The sequence below is a fragment of the Apus apus genome, unplaced genomic scaffold (assembly GCF_020740795.1).
Source record: "Apus apus isolate bApuApu2 unplaced genomic scaffold, bApuApu2.pri.cur manual_scaffold_112_ctg1, whole genome shotgun sequence".
Lineage (NCBI taxonomy): Eukaryota > Metazoa > Chordata > Aves > Apodiformes > Apodidae > Apus > Apus apus.
This window is the reverse complement of record NW_026248835.1, coordinates 4615-25240: the sequence shown is the minus strand read 5'-3', so window position 1 is coordinate 25240 and position 20626 is coordinate 4615. Positions and strand designations below refer to the sequence as shown.

At 63.6% G+C, this 20626-nt stretch overlaps 1 protein-coding gene across 1 annotated transcript; it reads left to right on the top strand.

Annotated features, from left to right (window-relative positions):
- Positions 1-980: 980 nt before the first annotated feature.
- On the top strand, positions 981-18313 carry SIGLEC1 (sialic acid binding Ig like lectin 1). The gene is made up of 22 exons (XM_051643763.1): positions 981-1004; positions 2260-2385; positions 3230-3586; positions 3876-4169; positions 4498-4761; positions 5251-5505; positions 5933-6232; positions 7823-8071; positions 9131-9433; positions 10000-10254; positions 10846-11139; positions 11638-11892; positions 12200-12502; positions 13069-13320; positions 13792-14097; positions 14801-15046; positions 15409-15708; positions 16059-16313; positions 16722-17018; positions 17525-17624; positions 17723-17795; positions 18084-18313. The coding sequence occupies exons 2-22, from the start codon at positions 2337-2339 to the stop codon at positions 18099-18101; spliced, it is 5025 nt and encodes a 1674-aa protein (XP_051499723.1). The 5' UTR covers positions 981-1004; positions 2260-2336; the 3' UTR covers positions 18102-18313.
- The last annotated feature ends 2313 nt before the right edge of the window (positions 18314-20626 follow it).

Genomic DNA, 20626 nt, shown 5'->3' with positions numbered 1-20626 from the left:
GCCCCTTTGCAGAAGCCCTGGCACCCGCCAGCTGGAGCCCAGCTGCCTCTGGAACCCGTTTCCCATCAGCTGCCTGCTCCTGCCTGCTGACTCAGCACCCAGCCGGGCACGGGGCGGGGGGGAGGGGACCCTGGGACAGGGTCCCACGGGACACTTTCCCACACTCCCACTCCACGTGCACAAGGTCGAGCGTTGACCTCAAGCCACCAGCTTGGGGGGCCAGCCTGGCCCAGCCCTGCCCGGGTCCCTTCTTTTGAGGTACAGGCACCCAGGGGGCTGGGTCCTCTCCCCAAACCAGCCAAAGATCATCTCAGCTGGCTCGGTTGGCTCCTGGTTGCTCCTCATGGAGGTTCCTCCAAACCCCTCTGAAGCTTCCACCTGAAAACCCAAGTGGATGATGTCCCAGTGGGCTTGGCTCTGGGTCATCATTCCTGAGCTGGGACCCCCCTCTTAGGGGGGCTGTCAGGGTCTTCTCCTCACTTTGGACATGCTGCAGTGAAACATCTCCCCTCCCCCCAAAATGAACAGCCAGAATAAAATCTCGTGGTGATGGGGTGTCCCAGGGAGGACTTGGGGACATCACTGTCCCCGCAGGCTCCAGCACCTGCTCTCCCCTAGGCAGGGGGTCCCATCAGGGCCCAAGTCCTGGAGACCCCCTGGGCATGCTGAGGGGCCACCCCCAGGGTATCTCCCTGCTCCACCCCTGGCCACAACACAGGGCCAAGGATGCCCCAAGGGGCTCTGGGGGTGCCGGGAGAGCCCCCCCAATCTCTCTCCTAGCCTGGGGGGGCTGCAGAAACCCCCTGTGGGGACCCACAAACCAGGAAAAGGCAAGAACTCGCTGACGGTGGCAGCCACTCCCGAGGAGCAGGACACGGCTCTGCAGGGGGAAGTGCTGCAGGCTGGGGCTCCTCACCCCCCACCAGATAAAAAGCTGTGCCTGCTGGTGGCCGAGGCACCATCCTTGGACATCCCGGCTCAGGACCCCGCGCAGGCATCCCCGGGTAATGTACCATCCTGCCCTGAGGGGCCTCATCCTGCGGGAGGGTGTCTGTCCTGCAGTGAGGATCCCTGCCCTGCCCTGCCGGTCCCAACCCTGTCCTGAGGATCCCTGACCTATCCTGAGGGTCCCTGTCCTGCCCTGAGGGACCAAATCCTGTCCTGTCCAGAGGGTGCCCATCCTGTCCCAACTTTTCCCATCCTGTCCTGAGGGTCCCAATCCTGCCCCGAAGGTCCCAATCCTGCCCCGAGGGTCCCCATCCTGCCCCGAGGGTCCCAGTCCTGCCCCGAGGGTCCCAATCCTGCCCCAAGGGTGCCCTCAAGGCCCAGAAACCGAAACCAGGAGCCTCACGGCAGAAGAAATGAAACTGGAGCTGGAGCTGGGGAGCGTCTGGGTGCTGAGCAGCCCTTCCTTCCTCCTGCCCCCATCCCAGGCTATTCCTGGCCCCCCAGCTCCCCCTGGAACCCCACGACGGGACCCCCCAAGATGGGGCCATGTCAGGTGCTTTGCCTTGGCCAGCAGGAATCCCAAGCAGGAGCAAAGTCCCCCCCGGGGGGGGGGTTTGGGGTCTGAAATCCCTCCCGAAACGCAACGAGCAGCAAATTCCAAGCAGATGTTGGGGAAAAGAGGAAAAAAAGACTGGCGTTGGCAAAGCTGCAGCTGGTGGGAGGAGGAGGAGGTTGGCTGAGGGGGGGAAGCTGCTGCCTTTGGTGGGGGAAGCTGAGCAATTTGGGAAAGGTCTGAATGGAAACGAATCTATCGACGGGTTTTCGTGGTCACGAAAAAAATATTCAGCAACAAACTCTGATTTATCAGAGAGTGAGTTTATACATAGATAGAGATATTTGAATTGAAAGGTTCTTTCAGCAGTTTGCTTGGGTTTAGAGCTGCCAGAAGCCATGAATCTGCTTAAAAACTGCATCCCCCCCCTCCCCATGTTAGACCACCCCACCTGGGTGCACAGCAGCCAAGGGGGAGGCCACTGGAGGTGCTGAGCTGGGTGCTGTGGCTGTGATGGAAACCAGACCTCTGGGGTCTAGAAATCCACATCCTTGGCTCCCACATCCAGGACTTTAAACTCCCCTGAGAGTCCAGGGGGGTCCCTCTCCCCCCCAGCCCCTCTCCCAACCTGTCCCGGTGCAGATCCTGCTGCCAGCAGGGTTTATCCCACCTGGATTGATAACGGGTTGTCTTGCAGTGCCTCCCAAGGCCTTTGGCCACTTCTTCTCGTTGTCTTGTTGTCATCCTCTGCCCAACAGCAACCTCAGAGACCAGCCACCTCTCACCCTCGTGGCATCAGCCACCGGGGACCCCCGGCAGGGCCTGGGGTGCTGCCATGGTCCTGCCCTGGTGGCTCGTCCTCCTGGCCAGCCTTGTCCCACCAGGTGAGACCACCAAGAGATCTGTTGCCTCCTGGCCCTGCAGGGGCTGCTTGCCTGGATTTGCACCAGGGTGGGTGGGAGTGGGAGGTCCCGGTAGTGACACAGACAGTGCCCAAGGGACAGGCAGGACAGGCTGATGGGAGGTGGGCCAGGACAACTGGCCACCGGACACTTCGACACCACTGATGGAGAGTGGGATGAAGGCACCACAATCTCGTGCCTCCCGAGCAGCCCCTCTCAGGCCACAGCCCTGAGCACCACCTGTAAAACTGGGCTTTGCTGCTTTGAATTTGCATTTGTTTTGCAGCACCTTCAGCAAGTCAGTTTGGTTGGGGTGTCACCACGTCCCTTTCACGGCACGTTTAAAAACTGTGTTTCCAAGGGTTTCAGTGAATTGGTTTAACACTCTTTCAGGAAATGGCTTTGGATCTTTTGTCACTGCCTTCAGCTCATGGGGCTCCCACAGACCTTTTGGTGGCTTTTTTTAAATTGCATTTGTTTAACATCAGCTGTGGGAAATCTCTGGCATTTGATTGTGTCGCCTTCATCTCCTCGTTAATTCTCCCTGTCACAAAAGGTGTCACTCCCACCCTGCCCTCCCCTGGACAGACAGAGTCCCAGGAGAGGAGCCACCAGCTCCTCAAGGGCCTGATCATGGTGCTGAGCTAGAGCCACCAGGGGGTTGTTAGTGGTGGAAGTGTCTGGTGGTCAGTTGGTGGTGGCCAGTTGTCCTTTCCTCCGTGGGGCTGAGCTCTGGGACGGGGTGGCAGAGGGACAGTCAGGGCAGGAGGGGAAGGACACGCCCACAGCGTGGTCCCCCCTTGACCCCCTCTCCCCTCTGACACAGCCTTGGGGTCCTGGGGGGTCTCCTACCCCGAGTCTGTGCTGGGTGTCAGCGGCTCCTGCGTGGTGATCCCCTGCACCCTGAGCTACCCTGCCGAGGTGTCCGCCCAGGACGGCATCGTGGCCATCTGGTACAAGGACTACGATGGCCAGAAGACCTTGGTCTACCACTCGGAGGGCCAGGAGGTGGACGCCCGCTTCAGGACCCGTGTCAGTCTGATGGGGCAACCATCCGGGGGCAAATGCAACCTGCTGCTGTGGCAGGTGACACCCGAGGACAGCGGGCCCTACAGGTTCCGCTTCGAGATCGTCAACGGCGACCGCTGGTCAGCGACCAGGGACGTGGTGGTGAGGGTTTCAGGTGGGTACAGCAGTGACACCCCCAGCCCCCCGTGTCTTCCTGGAATGTTTGGGTTGGGAGGGACCTTAAAGCCCATCCAGTCCCACCCCCTGCACGGGCAGGGACACCTCCCAGCAGCCCAGGCTGCTCCAAGCCTCATCCAACCTGCCCTTCAACACTGCCAGGGATGGGGCAGCCACAGCTTCCCTGGGCAACCTGGGCCAGGGTCTCACCATCCTCACAGCAAATAATTCCTTCCTAAGGTCTAACCTAAATCTCCTCTCTTCCACCCTCTGCTCTCCATCCCCAGATACCCTTGAGCAACCAATGGTCACTGCCAGCAAGGAGCAAACTGAGGGGCAAACCTCCACCCTGGAGTGCTACACACCTTACTTCTGCCCTGACAACTTCATCCTGCACTGGGTGGGCTATGACCCCCAGGTCTCAGCGGTGTCCAGCAAAGTCCAGTTGGACACCAGTGGTGTCGGCCACCACCTGAACCTCACCACCTCCTTCTCCTGGAAGGACCACTCTAGAAAGCTGTTCTGTGAACTTTCCTACAACTCCAGGAAGGCAGCCAGGGAGGTGGTCCTGTGGGTGAGACGTACGTTGGGCAGCTCTGCTGCCCAGGTCCCCTCCTGCCCCCCCAGCTTTCCCCCCCGGTGTCCTTTGCAAAGAGCTGGTTTCTTCTTGCTTCCTCCTCCCCCTCCTCTCCACCCATGGCTCCCCATGGCCAGATGGTTGGCCCCATAAATGATGCTGAAGTGGCCCCTCCAGCTCTGGTGGCCACATCCTGGGTGCCACCCCTCTCACAGCTTTACCCCTGCTCCCACCTCCCCTTTCCCAGACCCTCCCACATAAACTCTAGACGGGGCTGCAACACCTTCTGGCGGGTCCTGCCCACCCGTGTCCCTCTGTCCCCCTTCCTGCAGATGCCCCGAAGGACACCCAGGTGTTAGTCAACCCCTTGGTGCAGGACATTCACCCGGGGGACACGGTGTCCCTCACCTGCGAGGTGAGCAGCAGCTACCCCCCGGTCTCGGGGTACCAGTGGTACAAGGACGGGGTGTCTGTGGGCAACCAGCGGCTCCTGACCCTGCGGGACGTTGGCCACAAGGACCAGGGGCAGTACAGCTGCCAGGCCCAGAACGCCCTGGGGACCAGCACAGCACCCAACGTCACCCTCTACATCTTCTGTGAGTGCCAAGGGGGCTTCACCCCAGGCTGGGGTGTGGATGGAGGGGACATGGGAGATGGGTAGAGCTCACCCAAAGAGTCCGGACAGAGGTGGTTGGTGCTGGCTGGAGGTCCAGGAGATGGGGGGGGGGTGGGGGGGGGGGTGGGCGGGGTGGGGTGTCTGTGGTTCTGGGGTCCCCAGCACAGGAAGGACACGGAGCTGTTGGAGAGAGTCCAGAGGAGGCCCCGGAGATGATGGGAGGGCTGGAGCAGCTCTGCTCTGGAGCCAGGCTGGGAGAGTTGGGGTGTTGAGCCTGGAGAAGAGAAGGCTCCAGGGAGACCTGAGAGCACCTTCCAGTGCCTGAAGGGGCTCCAGGAAAGCTGGGGAGGGGCTTGGGACACCGTCACCCTTGGGGGGGTAGAGGGGCTGTCCCCGGGCTCTGTCCCACACCAGGAGGGCTGTTCTCCTGCTTCTGAGGCCACCCCAAACCAGCTCCCATCTCCATCAGCTGCAGAGATCTCAGTGAGCCCTGCGGCTGAGGTGCAGGAGGGAACGGCCACCACCTTGTCCTGCAACGTCCCAGGCAGGGAGGGCCAGGACCTCAACTACACCTGGTACAAGAACAATGCCTGGCTGGGGGAGGGTCCCTCGCACACCCTCCTCTTCTCCCACATCACCCTCAGTGACACTGGTCACTACTCCTGCAAGGTGACCAGCAAGCGGGGCAGTGACACTTCCCAGGCCATCAGCCTGAGTGTGGCATGTGAGTTGGGGGGGGGGTTCAGCCCTTCTGGGTAGAAGTGGGTGGATTAGTCGTTGGAGCTCTGCAGAGGGACCAGGACAGGCTGGATCCATGGGGTGAGGGACCAGGAGAGGCTGGATCCGTGGGTTGAGGCTTTACAGAGGGATCTGGCCAGGCTGGATCCATGGGTTGAAGGTCTGCAGAGGGATCTGGACAGGCTGGATCCATGGGGTGAGGGAGCTGGCCAGGCTGGATCCATGGGTTGAAGGTCTGCAGAGGGATCTGGACAGGCTGGATCCATGGGGTGAGGCTCTGCAGAGGGAATATGCTGGATACTGGGTCTCTGAGGGTCTCCACTGAGGTATCCCCCTGCAGAGCCCCAACCCATGGATCCATTGGCCACCCTGCTAGGACCTCCCGAGCTGCAGTGTCCCCTTCTCTCCCGCAGACCCCCCCCAGACCCCCACCATCACCCTGTTCCAGGAGCTGCAGGGTGGCAGGGTGGCCATCATCCGCTGCGCCGTGGACAGCCACCCCCCGGCCACCCTGGCCCTGTACCAGCAGGGCACCTTAGTAGCCACCAGCGGCCGGCAGGTGGCCCCAGGCCAGCGGTTGGCTGTCAGTGCCACACACAATGCCCTGCAGCTGGAGATCCAGGGCGCGGGGCCCCAGGATGGTGGCGAGTACCAGTGCGTGGCCAGCAACCCCTACGGCAACACCACTGCCACCAAGGTCTTTATCATCCCTGGTGAGTCCTGGAGTCCATGGTGCCAGGAGCCTGCAAAGCTCCTGGGGATGGGTCTTGGGTGCCAGTGACCCCCTGGGGTAGGCTGGGTCCATGGGTTGAGGGACCAGGACAGGCTGGGTCCATGGGTTGAGGGACCTGGCCAGGCTGGATCCATGGGCTGAGGGACCTGGAGAGGCTGGGTCCATGGGATGAGGCTTTACAGAGGGATCTGGACAGGCTGGATCCATGGGTTCAGGCTCCGCAGAGGGATGATTCTGGGATGTCCATGCAGGCCTGAGAGCTGGCAGGACCCAGGAGGCACCAGGGGACACTGGTGTCTTTGGGGACCGTGTGGTGGCAGCGCCGTCCCTGCAGCCCTCAGGAGGTCCAGGCTTCTTGCAGAGCTGGAGGCAAATCCTGAGGTTTCTTTTTCAAAATCCATAGCGAAGTTTGTCCAAAATGGTCCTTCCCTGTCCCCAGCAGCCCCCAGCAGGGCCTGGCACCTGGGGACACAGGGGGGGCCAGCTCCTCCTGCTTCGTCCCCAAGCCCTCTGCACCCCATGGCTCCCCCAGCCTCGGTTTGGGGTGTCAGAGGCAGCGGTCATGGAAAAGGAGAAGAAACCTTCCAGAGCCATGTCTGAGAGGCATATCCCTTAGGATGTTCCAAAAGTGGACTAGATGATCTCTAGAGGTCCCTTCCAACTCTGACAGTCCCATGATTCTGTGAGTTTGGGTGTCCTAGGAGGTAGTTTGGGTCCATCTCAGGTTGGCCAAGATGCTTGGCCACCCATGGGCAGAAGGGACCAAGCCTGTCCTGGGAGCAGTTCACCCGCTGACCATGGGTACTCTGTGGGACCAGGTGAAGGCTGAGGTGGAGACTTTCCACCCCCTGATGTCTGGTCTCTTCAGGGAATGTGCCCCACCAATGGTGGAGGTGGCTCAGGTCCTGCCTTAGGGGAAAGCTGAGTGTGGGGCTTGGGCTGGAGGGAGCCAGGGGGAAGGTGAAGGGTTCTTTTGGCCAAGGAGGCCACCAGCATCCTGGCTTGTGTCACCAGAGTGTGGGCAGCAGCAGCAGGGCAGGGATTGTCCCCCTGTGCTGGGCACTGGGGAGGGGGCACCTCCAGTCCTGGGGTCAGGGCTGGGTCAGAGCTGGGGAAGGGGCTGGAGCACCAGTCTGAGCAGGAGCAGCTGAGGGAGCTGGGGGTGTCCAGCCTGGAGCAAAGGAGGCTGAGGGGAGACCTGCTGGCTCTGCAGCTGCCTGAGAGGAGGTTGGAGCCAGGGGGGTCGGGCTCTGCTCCCCAGGAACAAGGGCTGGGACAAGAGGAACCGGCCTCAAGTTGTGCCAGGGGAGTTGAGGTTGGATCTGGGGAACAATTCCTTCCTGGCAAGGGTTGTCAGGGCCTGGCCCAGGCTGCCCAGGGCAGGGGGGAGTCCCCATCCCTGGAGGGGTTTCCAAGCCCTGGAGATGGTGCTGAGGGACGTGGGGCAGTGGGGGCCTGGGCAGGGCTGGGGGAAGGGCTGGACTCCATGATCTGCAAGGTCTCTTCCCACCAAAGCCGGGGCTGCCGGCAGCAGAGGCTCCTGACACCCCCTCTCCCGTCCCTCCTCCAGCCACCCAGCTCCTGATCCAGCCCTCGGCAGAGGTGCGGGAAGGGACAGAGGTCACCCTCAGCTGCCTGGCGGCGGGGGGCTCGGCGACCCTCTACACCTGGTACAAGAACGGCAAATGGCTGCGGGACACCGGGACCCCCACCCTGCGCTTCCCTTCCGCCCGCCCCGAGGAGTCGGGCTCGTTCCGGTGCCGGCCCCGCAGCCCCCGCAGCTCCGGCCCCTCGGCCGCCGCCGCGCTGCGGGTGCTCTGTGAGTCCCCGCGGGCAGGGGGCCCGAGCTGCGGGTTAGGGTGCTCCTGCCGGGAGCCCCCTCCCCTGCCCCCCCCCCCCCCAGCGTCCCGCGCTGCCCGGGGGCTCTGGGGCAGAAACGGGAAATTCCCTTTTAGCGGTAAAGGGGGAAGGTCGAGTCTTGGGGGGGGGCGGGGGGGGAATGTTCAGGGGAAAGTTGAACATTCCCAAGAGCCAAAGAGTTTTCAGATGTCCTGGGAAATGAAATTCCATCGATCCTAACCCATGGTCCTAGGGCACGGAGTGATGGGATGAGGGGGATTGGTTTTAAACGGGAAAAGGGGAGGGTTAGGTTGGACATGAGGAGGAAATCCTTCCTGTGAGGGTGGTGAGACCCTGGCCCAGGCTGCCCAGGGAAGCTGTGGCTGCCCCATCCCTGGCAGTGTTGAAGGGCAGGTTGGATGGGGCTTGGAGCAGCCTGGGCTGCTGGGAGGTGTCCCTGCCCATGGCAGGGGTGGGACTGGATGAGCTTTAAGGTCCCTTCCCACCCAGACCATGCCCCCATTCTGTGATTCTCAGGACAAGAAATGACCCCTGTGAAAGATACATTCCCGTTGGATTTTGCCTTCCAACTGTTTTCCATGCTGGAAAATAAAAATCCTTCCCCAAATCCAAACCAGGAAAAAACCACAACCCTTAGGAAGTTTCAGTCCTGCCCAAATGGTGTTTTTCTGTAGCTGTGGTAGGAAACAGGGATCCCAGCTGGAGCCCAGGTGTCCCAGCCACTGGTGTCTCTGCAAATCTGCCCTCACCCTCCCCCCAGGGGTTTGGGGTAGGGCTGGACACCCATGCTTGGACCCTGATCTCAAGCCAGGTAACAACAGAAGTGCCCTCAGAGGTGGCAGGACCACACAGGTCCCTTGCAGAGAGCCAGCAGATGTGGGTCTGGCAGCTGGAAGGTGGTGGGATGCCCAGGAGCTGCTCTGGTGGCACGGGGAAGCAGCAATCCCTTGGGATCCTGGGGTTCTCCCAACCTCAGGGATCCACAGTGTTCTCACCCAGAGGTGTTTTATCCCTGCAGTCCCACCGAGGCCACCAGTGATGAGCTCCTTCCTGGAGACCCAGAGCAGGCGCCTGGGCATCATCCAGTGCACTGTTGAGAGTGACCCAGAAGCCAACCTGACTTTGTGGAGAGGAGAAGACATCATAGCCTGCAGGTGGGGCTGCCCCATTGCCCCCAGCCCCAGGGTCCAAGTCACCTGGTCCTACAACAGCCTGAAGGTGGAGATCCAGGAGGTGGTGCTGGAGGACGAGGGGACCTACGTGTGCCGGGCTGGGAATGCAGAGGGCAACTCCAGCACCACCCTGGACTTCAGGGCTGAGAGTGAGTGAGTGTGGAGGAGGCAGATGCCACACAACCCCACAGCCTCTGGGGAAACCCTGGGAGGGAATGCCAGGGAAGGAGGTGAGCTGGGGAGATGATGGGTGATGGTGGCAGAAGGACAGAAGGAGCAGAAATAGGCCCCGTGCCCATGAAATCCAGAATATCAACCAGTGTCTGTTCTCAGGAGGGTGGGTGTGAGTAGGGTTAAAGTGGGGGCTGCTCCAGGGGTGGGGGTCAGTCCCTCCAGACTCTCCTGGTGGGTTTGGAGGGTTTCCCCATGGCCATAGCCAGGGCTCTGGCTCCTGGTGGGGACTCCCTGCCCATCCCTGCCCATGTGGGCTCAGGGATGCTGGGCAGGACACTGCTGATGGGGTTCCCATGGGTCCCCTCAGCACATCACCCCTGGGCTGGTGAGGCCATGGGTGGCCAGTGCCTCATGGTAGGGTCTCGTACCTCCTCCTGAAGTAGCCTCACTGACTGGATGGCCTCAGGATGAAGTTCACCGTAACCCTGCTGAGGTGATGTTGGCCATCCCAACCAAGCTCCTGTTTTCCTCCTGCCCACAGCTGCCAGCATCACCGTGGCTCCATCCTCCCACGTCCTGGAAGGCCAAGCTGCCAACCTGACCTGCCACCTGAGCAGCCAGTCTTCGGCCCTGCCCAATGTTACCTGGTACCACAACGGGCAGCAGCTGCCCCAGGGCTTGGCCACCTCCCTGGTGCTCCAGCCGGTGGCCAGCACAGACTCAGGGCTCTACCACTGCGTGGCCACCACCACCAGTGGCAGCCGGAGCTCACCTGCCATCGCCCTGGACGTGCTGTGTACGTGGGGGCTGCTGAGGGACCCTCCCTTTGTTGTTCACAGAGCGATTTGTAACCTCTGCTCTCCAGCCTGGAAAAGTTCTCTCTCTCCACAGAGAACTTAGAAGCACCTTCCAGTGCCTGAAGGGGCTCCAGGAAAGCTGGGGAGGGACTTTGGAAAAGAGCAAGGAGGCGTGGGACAAGGGGGATGGGTTTGCAGCTGGGAGAGGAAGACTTAGATTAAATATTGAGAAGAAATTCTTGTGAGGGTGGGGAGAGCCTGGCCTGGGTTGCCCAGGGAAGCTGTGGCTGCCCCATCCCTGGCAGTGTTGAAGGGCAGGTTGGATGGGGCTTGGAGCAGCCTGGAATGGTGGGAGGTGTCCCTGCCCATGCAGGGGGGGCACTGGGTGGGCTTTAAGGTCCCTTCCCACCCAAACCACTCTGGGATTCTATTTTCTCCTTCCCTTCTCCTTCCCTTTCCCCCCTTTCCTCTTCCTCTTTCCCCTTTCCCTTTCTGCTTCCCTTTTCCCTCTCCCTCTCCTTCTCCTCCTGCTTTCCCACAAATCCCATCCTGGCAATCCATGCCCACTTCCCCATTCCCTGTCCCCACAGACCCCCCACGGGACCCCCGCCTGACGGCGTTCCTGGACATGGCGAGTGGCCGCCTGGCCATCTTCCAGTGCTCGGTGGCAAGCAACCCTCCCGCCCAGCTAGCCCTGCGCCGGGGCGAGGAGCTGGTGGCCACCAGCACCATGGGGACCAGCCCACGGGTCAGGGTCTCAGCTGCCCCCAACTCCCTCAGGGTGGAGATGCAGGAGGTGACACCAGGGGATGGGGGCAGCTACAGCTGCACGGCCACCAACGCGCACGGCAGCGCGGAGCGACGTGTGTCCTTCCATGTGCCTGGTGGGTGCTGGGGAGAGGGTCTGGGGGTGGTGAGCATGGGGGTGGAGGGGGGAGAGGGTCTGGGGGTGGTGGGCATGGGGGTGGAGGGGGGAGAGGGTCTGGGGGTGGTGGGCATGGGGGTGCAGAGGGGAGAGGGTCTGGGGGTGGTGGGCACCCAGATCCTGGATCGAGGCAGCACCCGAATTACCTGGTGGATGAGTGAGAATTCTGGATTGAATTCGTTTTTTGGGTTTTTTTGGGAATTCACTTCTTTGGGTCGGGAATTCACTTCTTTGGGTTGGGATCCCATCCCTAGACTGGTAGATCCAAGTGTGTCTCCATGGAGGTCTCCACAGGAGAGATGGTGGCTGTGCTGGATCCCACCCAGCCCCACCAGATCCCACCCCGCACCACCAGATCCCACCTAGTGCTGCTGGATCCCACTCAGGCCCCCTCTGCAGCTCCAGAGGCTGCTCCAGTGTCCCTCTGAGCTGGTGCCATCATCTCTCCGTGCTCCAGCTGCCCAAGTCCTGGTGTCCCCATCCGCGGAGGTGCAGGAGGGGGATGAGGTCACGCTGACATGCCAGGTGGCCAGAGAGCTGCAGGATGACACCACCTACACCTGGTACAAGAACAGCCTCCGGCTCCAGGAGAGCTCTGAGAACCTCCTGGTCCTGCCCCACGTCTTCAGCACCGCCGCCGGCTCCTACCAGTGCCGGGCCCACCACCCCACTGGGACCAGCATCTCCCCAGCTGTCACCCTGAGTGTCTCCTGTGAGTGGGAATGTCCTGGGAATGGAGGTGGGGAAAGGGGGATGATGGGGTGGGATGGTGGTGGGATGGTGCTGGGATAGTGATGGGATGAAACTGGGAATGGTGATGGGAGGGGAATGAGATGGGATGGGGTGGGGATGGGATGAGATGGGATGGTGCTAGGGTGGGATGGGAATTTGAAGGGAAGGGGGATGAAGGCCAGGCCCGGGGGGGCAGGAGCCCTCTGGGTCAGACCTGGGCCAGGCCACCCAAGCCTCGGGGGTCTCCATCTCTGCTCCCACCTCCGGCGTCACGACGTGCCCACCAGACCCCCCGCGGGTACCCGAGCTGACGTTCTTGGTGGAGCCCCCCGAGGGCACGCGGGCTGTCCTGCAGTGCTCGGTGGACAGCAGCCCCCCGGCCGAGCTGGCGCTCTTCAAGGACCAGGAGCTGGTGGCCACCACGGCGCTGCCCCAACCCCCCGCCCCGCCCCGCCTCAGCGTCACCGTGGCCACCAACGCGCTGCGGGTCGGTGTCAGCCCCCTCCTGCTGCGGGACGAGGGCGAGTACGTCTGCACCGCGGGCAACCCCCTGGGCAACGCCAGCGCCGCCGCCAACTTCACTGCCGGGGGTGAGCGCGGGGGATGCGCTGCCTGCGGGGGCGGGCAGGGCTGGGGGTGGGATTGGGACTGGGATTGGGATGGGATGGGGTGGGGATGGGCAGGGTGCAGTCAGAGATTGGGATGGGAGAGGGATGGGGGTGGGCTGGGGATGGGCAGGGTGCAGGCAGGGATGGGGATGGGATGGGATGAGATGGGATGGGGATGAGATGGGGATGGGCAGGGTGCAGGCAGGGATGGGGATGGGGTGGGGATGGGCAGGCTGCAGGCAGGGGCGGGGAGGGGATGGGGATGGACAAGGTGCAGGCAGGGGCGGGGAGGGGCTGGGGGTTAGGTGGGGATGGGCAGGGTGCAGGCAGGGGTGGGGACAGTATGGGGATGGGGTCAGGGATGGGGATGGGCAGCGTGCAGCGTGCAGGCAGGGATGGTGATGGGGTGGGGATGGGGGTGGGCTGGGGCTGGGCAGCGTGCCGGCAGGGATGGGGATTGGGACAGGCAGGGTCCCACACCCTCCTGTCCCGCTGCCCCTCCATCACCCCCAGCCCACGCAGCCGTCCCCTCCTTTCCCCCACCCCAGCTACCAGGGTCTGGATCTCCCCGTCCCCGGAGGTCCGGGAAGGTGACCCTGTCACGCTGACCTGCGCGGTGGCGGGGGACGAGGAGGTGCTGAGCTACAGCTGGTACCGGAACGGGGCTTGGCTCCGCACCGCCCCCGGCCCCGCACTCGCCCTGCCCCGCGTCGCGGCCACCGACGCCGCCTCCTACCGCTGCGCCGTGAGGACCCCGGCCCGGACACACCGCTCCCCCCCCGCCACCCTCAGCGTCCTCTGTGAGTCCCCGCGGGTGGGGGGCCTGGCACCACGAGGGGAGTTCCCTGGCACCCATCCACCCATCCATCCATCCATCCATCCATCCACCCATCCATCCATCCATCCCCATCCATTTGCCCATCTTCTGCCCCCACCCACTCAACCACCCACCCCTCTATCCTTTTTATCTATTCACCCATCCACCTTCTCCCTCCTTCCACCTTCCCATCCCTCTATCCCTCCGTCTCCTTCCTTCTTTTCTTCCTAGCCTTGAACTTGGCCATCTCCCATGTCTCACATCCTACGTCCCACCTCCCATGTCCCACACTCCACATCCCACCTTCCATGTCTCCCATCCCACATCTGGCAGTGGAGCACCACCAGGAACTCACAGCCCAGCCCAGCCTAGCCTGGTGGGCTGAGGATGCTCCACCTCTCTGAGATGCTCCTAAGCCTAAACTTCTTCTCCCCATCCCATTTCCTCCCCACAGACCCTCCCCGGAACCTGGAGATGAAGGCCTTTGTGGAGAGCAGTGAGGGGACTGCAGTCATCCTGCTCTGCTCCGTGGAGAGCAACCCCCCATCACAGGTCACCCTGCTCAAGGGGGGGCAGTTGGTGGCCTCCAGCCCCCCCGAGGGAGGTGACAACTCTGGGCAGAACATCCTCATCTCCCCAACTCCCAACGCCTTGAGGCTGGAGATCCAAGAGGCCTCCGAGGATGATGAGGGGGAGTATGAGTGCCAGGCACAGAGTCCCCTGGGCAGTGCCCACGGGTCCCTGCCCCTCCAGGTGCAAGGTGAGGCTGGTGTCACCACGGGGGGATGGGGACAAGGGGGTGGGGGTCACTGGTTGGTGGGGTGGGCATCAAAGGGCATGGCCCAAATAGAAGGAGGTTCCAATAGTATCTGGAGCAGCTGAGGGAGCTGGGGGTGTCCAGCCTGGAGCCAAGGAGGCTGAGGGGAGACCTGCTGGCTCTGCAGCTGCCTGAGAGGAGGTTGGAGCCAGGGGGGTCAGGCTCTGCTCCCCAGGAACAAGGGGTGGGACAAGAGGAACTGGCCTCAAGTTGTGCCAGGGGAGGTTGAGGTTGGATCTGGGGAACAATTCCCTCCTGGAAAGGGTTGTCAGGGCCTGGCCCAGGCTGCCCAGGGCAGGGGGGAGTCCTCATTGCTGGAGGGGTTCAAAAGCCACGTGGACGTGGCACTTGGGGACATGGTTTAGTGGACACGGTGGTGCTGGGTTGATGGTTGAACTTGATGATCTTAAAGGTCTTTTCCAACCTTAATGATTCCATGATTCTAGGTGTTGCCGTTGGGAAGTAGAGCATCATTGAGGGGGGCTGAGGGGTGTGTGGAGATGGAGTGGGGTGGGCCCATTGGGTTGGGCGCTCAACAACATCCCACCCATACCCTCCCCCCCCCCGTAAAACGGGGGGTTTGGAGCCAGGAAAGGCTTTTTCCAGCTGCAACTGGGGTCAAACCCCTCTGCCCTGCTGTCCCCAGCCATCCGGGTGGTGATGCGACCCTCTGCCGAGGTGACCGAGGGGACCGACGTGACACTGACGTGCCGGGATGGGGGTTCCCCCCGCGGGACCCTCTACAGCTGGTACAAGGACGGGCAGTGGCTCTCGGGGGGGCTCAGCTCCTTCATCGCCCTCCCCGCCGCCCGGCGCACGGACGCGGGGGTCTACACCTGCCAGGTGGGGAGTGGGCTCCGCCGGGCCCCCCCCGCCGTCCTCAGAGTGCTGTGTGAGTGAGGGGCCGCTGCATTTGCGGGGGGGCGTGGGGGGAGGACAACCGGTCCAGTAAAGGGTGCCCAGGGCATCCCGGGATGTCACTGTCACAGCCGTGGGGAGGACGGTCTATGTCGCCACCTGGTGACATCCCGAGACAGGTCTCCAACACCCCGGTGAAGGGGGGAGGTGTCCCAAATGTTCCTCTGCCCCTTGCCCCCCACCCCCCAGCTTCAGTCAGCAGCAAACCTGCCCCATCCCTTCCCACCCCGCTTCCACCAAACCCCACTAGCTGTTCTCCGGCCACCAGAGCTGTCTTGGGGAGAGGGGAGGAGGTGGGAGGGGGGACGAGGTGACACACTGTCCCTGTCCTTGCAGATGCCCCCCAGGAGCCCACCTTCATCTCCCTGGTGGAGTCCCGGGGGGGGCGACAGGCCGTCCTGATCTGCACCGTCGACAGCTTCCCCCCATCTGACATCACCCTGCTCCGGGAGGGGGTCCGGGCACCCCTGGCCTCCAGCCGGGGCTCAGCCGACCCCCGCCTCACCGTCCAAGCCGCCCCCAACTCCCTACGGGTGGCTCTGGGGGGGCTGGAGCCGCGGGACGCGGGGGTCTATGTCTGCTGGGCCAACAACAGCCAGGGCTCGGTGGCTGCTTCCCTGAGCCTGGAGCTGGGAGGTGAGCGGGGAGGGGGGGGTTGGACACGGAATGGGGGCCCGGTGGGCCGTCCCATGGGTTCAGGGGTCTCCCGCGGGATCAGGGCTGTGCTTTGGGATCAAGGCTTTCCCGCAGGATCGGGGTTCTTCCGTAGGATCAGAGCCCTCCAGTGGGATCGGGGCTCTCCTATGGGATCAGGGTTGTCCCGCAGGATCAGGGCTCTCCCATGGATCAGGGCTCTCCCATGGATCAGGGCTCTCCCGTGGGATCAAAGCTCTCCCACGGGATCAGAGCTCTCCAGATCCTCCCGGGGGCTTTGGGCTGGTTTTCCTTGCACAACCCGCTCCCCTCTCTCCCCTCCTCCTCCCCAGGGGTCATTGTCACGGTTGAGCCCTCTCCAGAAGTCCCCGAAGGCACCACGGCCACCGTGACCTGCTCGGCTGTCCCCTGGGTGGGGCAAGAGGCCAATTACACCTGGTACAAGGACAACCAGTGGCTCCGGGACGGACCGTCCGGCTCCCTCGTCCTCTCCCGTGTCTCCAGCGCCGACGCCGGTTCCTATCGCTGCCGGGCCAGCGGGACACGGGGCGGGGCCACCTCGGCCCCCCTCATCCTCACCGTGCTCTGTGAGTGTCCCCAGGCCCCGTGGGGACAGGCCACCCCCACGCTGGCTGCATCCAACCCAAAGCCACCCCCCCCGGGTGGCACCGCTGGGACGAGGGGGCCTTCCCCCTCCTCTTCCTCCTCTCCCCATCCCGCTCCTCATCCCTTTGGGATGTGGGAAGAGAACGTGTGGGGGGGCGTTTATATGCCTGTAGATACCCCTGGAAAACCAAATCTGGCGCTGGGGGCGGGGAGGGGGGAGATGTTCCAGCTGCCGGGAGGGAAGAAGGGAAAGGCTGGGGAGGCGTGAAACCACCAGCGCTGATCCGCCCTGCGGGAGGGACGCGTTGAGCAGCCCCTGGAGAGCACCTGGGCGGGGGTCCCAGGCCACCGCCCTCCGCCAGCCCCGTCTCTTCCCCCCCCTCCTGCAGACGCCCCCCGGGACGTGTCGTTCAGCACTTTCCTGGAGAACCGCGGGGGCCAGGCAGGCATCCTGCTCTGCAGGGCCGACAGCCACCCGCCTGCCACCATCGCCCTGTTCCACCGCGGCCAGCTCCTGGCCACCAGCCTGGACCCCGCCACCGCCCCGAGGGTCCGCGTTGCCCCCTCCCACAACAGCCTCCGGGTGGAGCTGGGGGGCGTGGGGCCGGGGGACTCGGGGGAGTACGTCTGCGTGGCTGGCAACCCCCTGGGCAACGCCACGGCCAGAGCCCACTTCGACGTGAGCAGTGAGTGGGGCTGGTGACCCTTCCCGGGGTGCTGGGAGGGCGATGAGCTCCCCCCCCGAGGCGCTGGGGTGGGGGAATGGAGAATTGTGCTGGAAAAGGGATTGGGAAGCCCTGTCTGTTCCCACTGGCAGGGGACAGGACACTGTCCCGCCCGTGGTGACACGCAGAAACGTGCCAGCCTGCCCGACCCCTTAGTGTGGGGGGACAGTGACATGGGTGGGGGCAGCCAGGAGCAGTGAGTGTCCCCACCGTGGTGCCCTGCCATCCCGCCCCCCCCCCCCGTGGTGTGTTCTCGACCCACCCACTGCCTGTCCCCAGCCCCAGGGACCTGGTGGTGGAGCCAAAGGGTGTCCCCTCCCATCACAGCCACCTCCCCAGGGTCCCCATCACCCCCAAATCCTCAGGAGTCCCACATACCCTGACCCCACCCCAGGGCCATGCCTGGAGGGGTGACCCCCAGAGCCCCAGTGCTGGTGGGGTCTGCCCTGGCTCCCCTCTGCCCACAGCTCTCACCCACCTCCTGGTCTTCACCATCCTGGCTGGGCTGCTCATGGCTGTCATCGGCGTGGCTGCCCTGGCCATCCTGGCAGTCAAGCTGTGGCCCAGGTAACGTCCCCAGATGGGGTGGGGACAGCAGAGTGGGGGACAAGGAACCTGGGCTGGGGGGTGGGGGGGAGTGGGGATGGCAGCTCCTTATCTTCCAGGGCGAGGAAGTTTTGTGGCTGGTCTGGTGCTGAGGACACCTTCGAGCTGAGGAGCAAACAAGAGCAGGTGCAGGTGAGGGACCTTGGTGGGGCCACCTTTGAGGACCTCCCACCCTGGGGAATCCCCGTGGGTTGTGCTGATCTGGGGGGAGCTGGGCCAGCCAGGCTGTCACCTCTGTCATTGTCAGGGCTGGGAAAGGGGCAGGAGGAGCAGGCAGAGCCCCGTGAGGACCAGAATTCACCCTTGCAGGCTGATCCCAGAGGGGCTTCACCCCACACATGGGTGCTGACCCCTTCAGAAGATGCTCTGGGTGTCCCCCTGGCCCCAGGGGATTCACCAACTGGCCCCAACCTTTTCCAGGTGGATGGAGCTTCCTGAGCAGGTGGCTGTTTGACCAGTGAGCAGCCATGTGCAGCCTGGAAGGATCCGGCAGCAGAACCCTGCCCAGAAGGTCTCTCCTGGTGAGGGTGCAAGCCTGGGGACAGCCCCTCCATTGCCACCCTCCTCCTGTCCCCCACCGAAGCCACCACCCCAGGGTGCTGTGCATCCTGGGGGCCTCCCTGTGTGTTATTCCTCTGCCTGGAAATAAAACCCGGAGCAAGGCGGTTGGGCTGGGCTGGGAAAGGCGTTGAATTCCTTGCTTTGGGAAGGGCGGGGAAGGGGGACCGCAGGGATCCAGGCAGCCGGGGGGCCGGGCAGGTTCTCCCGGGGTTCCCCCGTGTGTCGGGATCCCTTCCCAGCTCCTGTCTCCGTGTTATTCCCAAATCTGGTCTGAGGCCACCGGGGAGCGATGGCTTGGGAGACAGCCCACGGTCACAGCACCCCATTTTCTTGCCTCATCGCCCCGTCGGACAGGAGGACACAAGTGTCCCCAGAGCCAAATGTATCCCCTCGGTGTCTGGGAAGAGGCGGGGGACGGGGAGGAGCCGTGTCCTCTCGGCTCCGTGCTGCCCGAGGGGAGCTGGGGGCCATGGAGGGGCTTCGCTTGCCCCCAGCGAGGAAGGTGGCTACTGGGCCACGTCCCCTCCCGGCCCCGCTGCCGTTAGATGTCACTCGGTGGCCACCTCGCCGCCAGCCCGGTTCTTGGTCAGGGGGGTCGTGCAGCCAGATGGTGCTTCGGAGCTGGGGCTGGAGCTTCCCAGCTTCCCGAGCAGGGCCGTGTTTCCAGCTCCCGGTGCCGTGGCTCCCGGTGCCGTGGCTCCCGGTGCCGTGGCTCCCGGTGCCGTGGCTCACCGGCGGTGCAGCCGCTTTCCCTGGTAGGAGCGGGACCCGCCGGGCAGGATAGTCCCAGGTTTTGGGGCTGGTGGGAACGCAGGTCTCCGAGAAAGAGTGAAATATCCTCCTGTGCCATTGTCCAGGGAGAGCAGGGCCCCCCTCAGCTCAGGGGAGAGCTCTGAGCGGGGACGCTGACCCTGTCCCCTTCCTTGTCACCACCCCTGTCCCCTTCTGCATTCCCATCCTTGTCCCCCTCCCCATCCCTGTTCCCGTCCCCATCCTTGTCTCCATCCCTGTCCCCACCTCCCTCTGGCAGCACTGGGATGGGGACTGGAGGTCCTGGTGCTGGCTGAGGACACAGACTTAGCTCCAGGGGATAATGTTGGGGACCTGGTTAGTCCCCAGCTTTGGAGCAGCCATTCGGATTCATTCCTGCAAGCATTTGGCATGAGCTTTCCAAGGCAATTCCTGCCAGCAGGCTCCTGCTTCCCCGTTTATACCAGTCAGGGCTCATGCAGCCCATGTCCTGCCCTGGGAGATGGAGACTCCAGGCTTGGGGAGGGGTGTTCCCATACAGTGACCCCCGGATGTCCCCACCCCCGGGCACCCCACAAAACCCCGTGCTCTGCTCCTGCAGCCTTGGCTGGTGTCCCTGCGTGCTCCGGGGGTGGGATGGGATGGGCGTGGGATAAGATGGGATGGAGATGGTGGTGGGATGGGGTTGGGAGGCCATGGAATGGGGTAGGATGGGTTGGAGTGTGATGGGGATGATCTGGAAGGTGATGGGAAGGGGTGGGAGCAGCTCTGAGCCCACAGGCAGGGTGGGCTGCAGGTTGGTGGGCAGGGTGGCAGGCAGGTCACAGGCAGGCCACAGCCCCCCCTCCCCAGCCCACTGCCACAGCTGCTGCCCCTCGCTGATCCCCCCAGAGCGTCAGGGGACATCAGGGTCAGCCCCTCTCGTTTCAGCCCAGACAGACCAGCGGGGCCAGAGCGGGGTGACCCGGGCAGGGCTGTCCCTCGGGCTGGATGTCACCTTTCCATGGTACCTCACTGGGAGAGCCCCCCCAGCCCCCCCGAACCCTCCTCCTCCACCTGCGCCCACGCTGCTGAGCCAGCCCCCGCCCACGGCCGAGGGTCTCCGAGCCCACCCCCTCCTCCCCCCGCACCTCTCCAGCCTGGAGTTCAGTAATTCCGCCCTTCGGCGCCCCCTCCCTCCCATGCTGGGGGGTCGGGGGTCGGGCAGGACAGATGTTGCTGAGCCCCGGGAGTGGCCACCGGTCAGCGGAGCCAGTCCCCGGCTCTTCCCAGCCGCCCAACTGGAGCCTGCTGGTCCTCGGGGTGGAGGGAAGGTCCCACCGCTTCCAGGACCTCCATCCAAGCCGGAGCAAAGACAGGATGGGGCAGGCACCGAGAGGGAGCCAAGGGATGGCTCCTGGGATGCTCAGCCTCTGCAAACCACCAGCGAGAAGGGGTTTGGGTTCCCCAGGAGAGGAGCAGCATGTGCATCTGCCTGAATCCAAGGCTGAATCCAAGCCCAGGAACAGCCCCTGTGCCACGGGCCGGGAGCCAGCGATTACCTCCAGGCCCTCTGAGCTCCTTCTCCTCCTTCCCTTCTCCACGTTAAGCCAAATCCTCCCGTCACATGGTTTTAAAAGGGAATAAGGGCAGGTCAGGAGGTGAACTGGAGG